Source organism: Cornus florida, unplaced genomic scaffold (genome assembly GCF_030987335.1).
Source record: "Cornus florida cultivar Cherokee Brave unplaced genomic scaffold, ASM3098733v1 CherokeeBrave_3.0.0_Hap2_Chr03, whole genome shotgun sequence".
In the NCBI taxonomy this organism is placed as follows: Eukaryota; Viridiplantae; Streptophyta; class Magnoliopsida; order Cornales; family Cornaceae; genus Cornus; species Cornus florida.
In genome coordinates, this window is record NW_026775573.1 from 86,117,015 (window position 1) to 86,126,433 (window position 9,419).

The window sequence follows — 9,419 nt, forward strand, 5'->3', positions numbered from 1 at the left end:
TTGCACTGATCAAGTGGTTGTACCGATTATGTACCGAAAAAATTTCAACATTTTCTCCTGGACACAAATTTTGATCTAACATAGCAGAAATTAGAACCAACACATCATATGCATAACTGAAGATATGCAAAAATCAGAAATGTGACAAATTTCCAGTTCACATTTTCATTTCTAAACTGAGTGAGAATAAGAACAAGTTATACAATTCTTTGTCAGTCAACCAACACCTGCTTCACTTTCAAACGATAAATGATTAATATGTAGTCAATTTCAATAACCAAATTGCTTCTGTAGTTGTCTATATACGGGTACGCTTACAAAAAAGATGCCATGCCAAGTCTCCGGCCAAGGGATCTTCGGCTCTTTCGTGGAGGAGTGAAGCAAAGCCCAAACATCTCCTTAATGGCGTGCCCCTGCTCCGAGAACCTGATCAGCTTTGCAACAATAGCAGTACTTTCTATAATGTGGTTCATATCCTTCGTGTCAGTCCACAAGCAGTGAATCAGTTGCAGTCTCCTCCGCTTGGAATCCAAATTGATACCCCACTTCTGGTAGAGTCTATTTACCTCCACTTCCGAGAACCTCTTGTATATAAGCCTGCTTAACATCTCTCTTTCACGGAAAAGAGCCTTCATGCTGTCATGCCCCAAAGGGAAAAAAGGAAAAAAAAAATTTGTTGGTGAATAATGAGTAGATATAACACAAAAATGGCTTAATTGCTTTTTGTACAACCAATAGAAGATCTATTCTTAGCAACTTGCAAGGGAACAAAGTTTGAATTCTTCCATGGCAAGAATCCCATAAAATAAATTGACTTCCTTAAAATTTGAATGGATTCATAGAATTCAGAAGATTTGAGAAACATCTAAACAAAACCTTTCACATAAGACCCTCATCCCTGCCCCAAATAAATCCAATTATCCATTTAATTTTGAATAATGTAAACTGAGTACGTATTACACACCAAGCAAATTTAACACAGATATCATTTGAGAGAGAGAGAGAGAGAGAGAGAGGACCTTGAAGCTAATGTAAGAGTACGACCATCTTCCGCAACAATATTTCCCTGAGAAAATGCTTCCTTGAGGAAGGAAAGTCTCCTAAGCTCTACCTCCATGTAAATGGAATCTGTTGGGTCCCCTCTAAAGAGCAGGAAGAAGTACGTCCTATGGACCAATGAAATATTGCATGTATCCCAAAGTTCAAGAATCACTTTCTGCTGTCTTTCAAATTCAAATAACCAATTTTGAGGAGTTTCCAATGCATCCTGTATTGGATCTAATCCGACATCTTTGACATTCTTCCCAGACCCTTCAACACTTGGTTCCACTTCCTGAAACTTTGCATATACACAAGAAACCATTTTTAAGGAAGCAAGTTTCACGGAAAAAGGCTTGCTTCTACAAAATTACAGAACTTTCTTCTATAGTTTAGCCATATAATGAAATTTGTCATGTTTTTACATGATTAATGAAAGCTGAAGAACATTTTTCTATAAACAAGTATAATACATTATTTGATTTCCATGCATGCAAGATGAAAAATCAAAACGTAAACTTAACAATACTTGAAAGTCCACATGCGAATACATTTGTTGGGAAAATATACACTAATAACAAAAATAAAGATATGACATGAACATTAGAGCAATATTCAAGAAAGGATTATAACAACTTTTGGTAAGTAGAGGTATAAGGTGACTTTATGCAAATTCACAAAAAGAAAATAAACATTATTGACACACACTAATATACACTCGTCGACTGGAATTAAATTCTGCAAAACATAAAAAGGTAACCACAAAAAATGATAAAAATTTCATGCATGGACACCGGCAAAGAATATAGGCACATTATTACCTGACCATCACCTCGTTGCTTTTCAAACTGAAGCTTGGCCATTTCCTTCAGCCCTGCAACAAATGTATCGATGCCTGGAATACCCTCATGTGTGGAAGTCATGTCGTTCTCAGCTTTCAACCTATCTACTAAAAGACTCCCAACAGAAGATTGAGAATTATTTCTTGACAACCTCGCATTGTGGGCACCAAAATTTAACATTGGAGGCGTCCTTCGGAAACCTTCTGGTCTTCCAGGAAAGCTTTTCTCAAATCCATTAGGCAGGGTATTCTGATTTGGTCCTGCTGTCTCAAAGCATGGTGAAGATGAGCCTGTCATAAGCTTAGCTCTACAACTCCAGCTCCTTGTTAACCTCTGGCTTCTAGAACCTGACACGTCCATTGTCTGATCCCAAGGAGATGGTTCGTCAGGATAAGGGCTGACAAGAGAATCGATGGTCTTTTGTACACCCTGGATTTTCTGCTCCAACGCAAAATAGGTTAAATCATTTTGGATGTGATTTACTTCCCGAGGCGGGGTTGACGTTGTTTCCTCATCTTCCAAGTTGCCATTCCTGGATGTTGTCAATGCTAAAATTCCTACATCCTCACTAGCTGATAAAGCAATGGATTCAGAGGTCTTGTCTTTGTTGGACTCATCCATCTCAATACATCTAACTTCCTTGCAGATGTCATCAGAATCTTCTCCAGTTCCCAAGGAGAATGACTCCCTGCCATGACATTGATTGGATCCGACAAACTCAGCACTATCTGACAGTGGTGAAGAAGTTCCATCAGACAGATAATCGTCTCCATGATTCCCTGGAAGCTGTTGGGAGGACTCCTTAGGATTATTCCTATGATCTCTATCAGAAGACCGACTAGTGGTGAACTTGCTGACTCCTATCTCCAGACAATGAGGATAGGCAACACCTGATGACTCTGATACTGAATATCCATCTTCCAATTTGTCACCTTCTTGCGAATTGGAATGATGACTAAGCCCATCCTGAAAGAAAAGAAATAAATAAGAGTTGGCACTTGGAGCAGCAAAACTAAGGTGTTACAAAAGTCTGCGAGAAATAGACAGCAATATATATATATACCCATTGTCTTGAAGCTTGACCATTTTCAATCACTCGTAGTAGATCCTCAACCCGAGATTGAGCAAGATCCCGTTGCTTAGTTCTCTCTCTCAATTCTTTCTCCAACTGCATGATAGAAAACCAAGGAGTCAATGTAATTCAAAAGGCAATGCTAATTATTGTATATGCGAATCATTTAGGGCCAAATCCCAGTATAAACACATTAAGTATGTCTGAGAATTACAATTTAAGATGGGGAGGCCACTTGTTGGTTGATACATGATTTCAAATCTTTTCATGTTAGACAAACAAATGGGCACATAGGCCAATGAAATGCCAAAGTTCTTATGGAGTTATCAATTATAATTGGTTAATTTGTGTGGTGCTATTTGTCTTTTTCTTTTTACTTATCCTTTTCTTTCTTTTCATTACTCCACTCCACAATTTGAAAACCCATTCAATCTTCAGAAAGTTGATCTTTATTAGTTTTACACCATCAGTGTAATGCTTATGTCCTAGATGTATGAGAGGTATAAAATGCGCATTCCAAGACACATTTGTTCAGTAATCACAGGTAACAGGGCTATTTTTCTAGAATGCAACTGGAGTTTTTTAGACGCTATAAGTTTTTTTTATTCAAAATAGAGATGCAAACATAATTTCTTTTCCTGACAAGTAGAGATGCAGATGGAAATGTGCAGGAAGATTTATGGGAAATAAATTACTTCCTGACACATTTCAGTGCCATTTCTCCTGCTCCTTCCCTCTACAATTCCCACAGCTCTCTGTGTTTCACTTCCAGTTCCTGTTTCCCACCATTTGAAATTTCTAGAAGTCCTTCACTGTTTTTATATCTCATAGCTCTTTCAGAAATTGTTTCTCACCCCTGATTTTGGTGCATTGAGATACGATAACACATGTAAATGTAGTGAGGAATGATTTGAAAGTGAATCCTAACCTTTTCAATCAGAAGATCTTTCTTTCTCAGTAATGTCGGATAATCACAAGTGGATGTAGGGACTGGAGTTTTTAACTCATTCTCCAATCGAGCTAACTCTCTTTGTAAATGTTTCACCAAGGCCTTATCCGACATGACTACATTGACCTGTGCATTTGTAGTCACTTCTTTTGCACAACTAGCAAATAAGAGAGTATTTCTAGATTGCTCAGCATGGCTTCGTGCAGGGCTCAAAGTGCAAATGATTGCAGTTCTGGCATTGCCTCCCAAACTGGTTTGCAGAATGCGCGTGAGCTTAGAATCTCTGTAATTGACATGTCCATGTCTTCCATTGCTGCATCCAGTCATAACACTAAATTGATGAACTACGAATTATATAATTCTCTACATTATAAAAGCTACAATCATCCCAAAAAAAAAAAAAAAAATTGTAAGAAAGAGAACAGAAAACAAAAGGAGGGAGAGAGGGAGAGGGAGAGGGAGAGGGAGAGGTGGATTCACCAATAATAAGCCACTGAGAGAATATACTAATTCACTTAATGATTTTTACTAGCTTTTTTTTTAACAAGGTATGAGATTTGCCATAAATGATACATGACAGAATTGAGTATATAAATGACTGACAAGCAAGATTATTGATGGGAGTATATTTAAGAAGCAATATGCATCTATTCCTATGATCTCAATAATATGCATTCATAGAAAATACTGATAGAATCCTCAAATTGGCACACCAATACAAACTAATTCCAAGTTCCAACACGGCAACACCATTTATTTTTCCTTTTATTGGGATTTTGTTTAGTACCCTAGCCAGAAGTGAAGAAACTCCAAATTGTTCAATTAAAATTCTTGATAAGGGTAACATCTCTGGGCTCATAACTGAAGGTCTACAATATATTGTGGGAAACACATTTAAGTACATTCAAGCAAAAGAACTAAATACCAGAAGGCTATTCCTACAACCCTTAACTATAATAGATGCAATAGTTTTCAAGGTACTAATAGAAGTTAAAAAGCGAAAATGGTCAGCAAAGGAGGTAAGAATGAACCTTAGCTTGCGAATAACAGTACTCAGTGTCAGTAAACTACGATTGATGTGGCAGCCCTCTTTCAGCCTTGCCCCAACTGATAATGCCTGAGATGCACGCTCACTCCCCGCCAGATCAACAAAATTCTGCAACAAAAACCAAATTAATTAACCATGTTCCAGCATGTAATATCATCTTTTTTGTTTATATTTTGAGAATAATAACTTCACTTGGCAATTCTATATTTAATAAAAATTCAATTCACAAAGCAAGTCAATTGAACTATACCACACTAGCTGCAAGGGTGGTTGAATTGTCCTTGCCCAGAAACTCACGAGCAGAACTTTCAATCGTCTGAATAATCAAATTCAGAAGAGGTAAGTAAAAGGATACAAAAGTACTGCATAAAATATATAACAGTGAAACATTTTCTAGCCAGAAAAGGGAGAGGAGAGAGAAACACACCAATCTAAGAATTTGATGAGATCTAGAGCTTGTTTCATTCAGGGATGTTTCCCCAATCTTTCTTTGAGCTGCAAGAATATGATGCAACAAATAAAAACATGGTTTCATTTCAGTACAATATTATTATCACAGGATATGCCTTTACCTTCACAAATGGATAGGAGCTCCTTCAGATGGCCCCAATCCCTCAAAGTTTCCTCTGTAAGTTTCTCCACGATGGTCCCTTTCTAAAGAAATGAGAAGCCCTTAGAAAAATATATATACTTGCCACATTAAAATGAAAGTGAAAATGACATTCACCCCTGGATCATCGAGGAGCCTAAGAGGAGTATTATCTGCGCTGAGGAGATCTCTAACTGCTTCATTGTAGATTTCGATGGCAGAAAACTTCAAAACAAATGCTCTTTCTTGATGCTGGAGCAAAGAACAAAATGTTACAGTGAAGGAGAACATGATGGAATCCGTTACTGAAACAGATAAATGACGGAAAATCAGCATTTATCTACCCTTTGTATATAGTCATATATATCTGCCACTGTGTACTCTGTTATTCCATTCATTGTGTACGTCTTTCCACTGCTTGTTTGTCCATATGCAAAAATAATTGCTGAAAGGACACAGGGTAAGCCATTCACTTTAAATTCAACTTAAGTGAGGTTCTGACAACCAGAAAGCAAGGAAATCAGTATTATACTTACAGTTAATACCACTGACAACTGAAACAGCAATCTGCTTTGCTCCTTCATCGTACACCAGCCTTGTCGAACAGTCACCCCCAAATACTCTGTCTATCCCAAAGCATGAAGCAATAAGAAAGAGGGATATGAGACACTTTTGTACATCTTTAAATAAATGCTAACGAATTATGAAACAGGAAAAAGAACATTCATCTATAAAAATTATCAATAAAGTTAAACCCCATCACAGTGTAACATCTGGGTTTCTAAAGAATTAAAGATATTATGGACTAATTTTAAACTTACTTCTGCATTGCAATTCCTAATCACATAAGTATGCATACAGAAAGAACTTTAATATGTCCTTATACAGTCCCTAAGGTTGATCAGTAGTACATTATCACTTACAGGGAACGAAAGTGAGAAGCTGTGGATGAAACACAGAAAATGGGAAAACAAAATATTTTGACTACAATGGTGTCCAGAAACACCAAACTTAAATCCAACAAATTTTCACCGAAGGGTAGAGTGATTGTTTTAGGTACAACGCTGCAAAATGATCTAGATCACACCCAAACCCCATAAAGGCCTCACATATTTCACATTTAGAATCCAGAATAAGATCTGATTCATTAAAGATGACAAAGTTAAAAACACAGAGTGGAGCAATTTTCTTACCAAATGTATAGGGAGTTGGAAACATTGACCGTTCTTGAAGACTGTTCCGGAACAAAATGCTAGTCGCATTGATGCATTCCCATTCGGAAACTTCATTCCTCGAAATCTCCTTCTCACTCAAAGGCCTGAGTCTAACCAATACAAGGATCTTCTCTTCACGGGCGCAAGCAGCTCCTTGCATCTTCTCCCACTTCATCAACTCTTCCCCACCAATTGCCCCCATTTGTTAACCACCCTTTTTTGTCTTCACAGACCCATATCCATTATACCAAAATCTAAATACCCATACTTTAAACTTTCCTAAAAGTACCGAAAATCAGCCCAATTGTTCATTGTATTGTTATGCTGTCCAGAAAAGGGAAGACAGTTAAGATGTTAAAAACAGGGTGGTTGTGCTAATGCCAAAAAGACAATGAATCGACCCAGTCATAATAATATGTATTATATACAACAACAAGCTAACTAACCAGTTAGTTTACATCATAGAACTAAAGACATAAACAAAAAAAGGGTTAATCAAGGTTAGTTGTGATTAACCTCTTTGCTTAATCTTTGAACTCAAGTTTCAGTAAAACTCAATAGAAGGTCAGAAGAGATGTCTTTCCGTAATGGGAACCTACTATGCTTGAAAATGAAGTAACAAAGTTTTATGGAATTTTTAAAGCAGGTAAAAGCTTGAAATGTTTTAGAAATGATGGTCCCCAACACGTGTATATGAGCCTGTGCAATGCAGATATATACAAACACATATATGTTCTTTGTTTTAAACTGAAAAAAGTTAAAGAGAGAGTTCACCTTACATGTCATTTTCAAGAAAAATTAGAAGTGAACTCTGAATTCAGATAGGGTTATAGATGAAGTACTCGGAAGCTTCTGTTCTTCAAAATTTGTGCAGCGAATTGAAAACCCAGTGGGCAAAAAAAAAAAAAAATCAATGTAACAGTTAAAATCCTAGGAAAAAATGAACACAGTAATGGAACTATAAATATTTTCCAGAAGCTTTTGTTTTTCAAAATTTGTGCTGCGAATTGAAAAACCCAGTTGCCCAAAATAAATAAATAATAAATAAAAAATAAAAAAATTCAATGTAACAGTTAAAAATCCTAGGAAAAAATTCTACACAGTAATGGAACAAAAAAATTTCCAGAAGCTGCTGTTCTTCAAAATTTGTGCTGCCAATTGGAAAACCCAGTTGCCAAAAAAAAAAATAAAAAAATCAAATGTAACAGTTAAAATCCTAGGAAAATTTGTACGCATTGATGGAACTACAAATATTTTCAGGTAAAAATTTAATATTTTCATTAGCTACGACTTTATGCATTTCAACGTTGTTAACAAAAAGGGATTTCTAACTGTACAAATTGCAGGGATTAATCGAATAGTTTATACTAATGAGCCTCGGAAATCAAATCATTTACCTTTTCCAAATCCATGGACAAAACCCTTCGAAGTTGGTATTGAATCTCCGAAACTGAATAAATTTAAACTGATTTTCTCACACACCGTCTTCACTATTCGAATTTTCTCGCTCTAGAAAATCTCGATCTCACTGTGAAGTTCAAGCTCTCACTAAAGATCTCACAAAAATGACGAAACTTTACGCGACAAGCAAAAATTAAAAAGATGTGTGAGAGAGAATGTGTGGGTAAAAAGCAAAGAGCGATGAAGGCTTCAATCCCACGATCTCAAATATATTTTTTTACAGAACGAAAACCAGTTTAGAGAGAGAAAGAGAGACGAGCTTTTGATTCTAACAGAAGCAATAGTTTCTCTCTCTACTTTCTCTCTCCTCTTTACAGCCCGTTTTGGTTTTGACGGCAACCGCTGGTCTCTCTCTCCCCCCCTCCACCCTCTAGACGGAGGTAACGGTCCGGCGAATGGGGAAGGCGGTTGCTGGGGCGTCAACATTTCTAAAAGTAATGGTGAAGTTACATTTTTACCCTTACTTTATTCTAAAATCTGGAAGCAATCACGTAACGTGGAATTTGTCGGTGTATTAGTATAATACATGTTGGTGTGATATTGGGGATTGTGATGATGATAAATAGACCGTTTATTGCGTTTTAATTTTGGGGTGTATGATTTACGGTCAGGATGCTCTTGCTTGTGGTACAACATGAGTGGGTACACCCGTGCTTTACTGATGCGAAGTATGCTATCAGAGAAGATAGGTAAAAATATTGTATTTGAACATCTTTCTTTATATATATATTTTTATTTTGGGTAAAAATAAAAATAAAAAATATTGAATTTTTATCATCCCATCCTCACATTATTGGGTCTTTTTGGTTAACCAGAATTTGATGGTGGAAAGTGAAAGGAAAAGAAAGTAAAGTAGAAAATTTAGTTTCTATTATGGTTCATTTGGTTAGCCGGAAATTGATGATAGAAAGTGAAAGGAAAAGAAAGTGAAGTAAAAGAAAAGAAAATTATGTTTCTATCATGTATTTGGTTAGCATGATTTTTTTGTAAAAATTTGTGGGAAAATGTTATTTTATTAGTTTGGTTAGCAAGAAAGTGAAAAGAAAATGATTTGTATACCAAAATTACCCTCATGAATTCAATACTAAGTAAAATACATCATAATAATAAAAATATAAATAATTATTTTATGAATAAAAATATTTGTGCGTGCATATATATATACATATATAGTCCATAGTTAGTAAAATACGGTACGGGAAAAAT

At 36.1% G+C, this 9,419-nt stretch overlaps 1 protein-coding gene across 6 annotated transcripts; it reads right to left on the reverse strand.

Moving 5' to 3' along the window:
* Nucleotides 1-92: 92 nt before the first annotated feature.
* LOC132300832 (kinesin-like protein KIN-7E) lies at nucleotides 93-8,633 on the reverse strand. Of its 6 annotated transcripts, none has more exons than XM_059798082.1 (15): nucleotides 8,150-8,633; nucleotides 7,532-7,604; nucleotides 6,732-7,076; nucleotides 6,075-6,164; nucleotides 5,883-5,983; nucleotides 5,677-5,790; nucleotides 5,522-5,603; nucleotides 5,377-5,444; nucleotides 5,200-5,265; nucleotides 4,933-5,057; nucleotides 3,881-4,214; nucleotides 2,944-3,048; nucleotides 1,860-2,846; nucleotides 1,020-1,339; nucleotides 93-636 (listed from the first exon to the last, which is right to left on the reverse strand). In XM_059798082.1, the coding sequence occupies exons 3-15, from the start codon at nucleotides 6,952-6,954 to the stop codon at nucleotides 315-317; spliced, it is 2,937 nt and encodes a 978-aa protein (XP_059654065.1). In that variant the 5' UTR covers nucleotides 6,955-7,076; nucleotides 7,532-7,604; nucleotides 8,150-8,633; the 3' UTR covers nucleotides 93-314. The 6 variants fall into 6 exon arrangements, with proteins under 6 accessions (XP_059654065.1, XP_059654066.1, XP_059654067.1 ...); XM_059798083.1 differs by having other exon boundaries at nucleotides 7,527-7,604; XM_059798084.1 differs by having other exon boundaries at nucleotides 7,532-7,609.
* Between the last annotated feature and the right edge of the window lie 786 nt (nucleotides 8,634-9,419).

What these genes read in the sequence shown, in the direction of transcription:
- LOC132300832 (XM_059798081.1), bottom strand. Translation starts at nt 6,954, where the DNA reads ATGGGGGCAATTGGTGGGGAAGAGTTGATGAAGTGGGAGAAGATGCAA. An exon ending in TCCAACTCCCTATACATTTG is followed by an intron (nt 6,165 to 6,731) that starts GTAAGAAAATTG and finishes GCTTTGGGATAG; the next exon opens with ACAGAGTATTTGGGGGTGAC. An exon ending in GGCTCCTCGATGATCCAGGG is followed by an intron (nt 5,604 to 5,676) that starts GTGAATGTCATT and finishes TCATTTCTTTAG; the next exon opens with AAAGGGACCATCGTGGAGAA.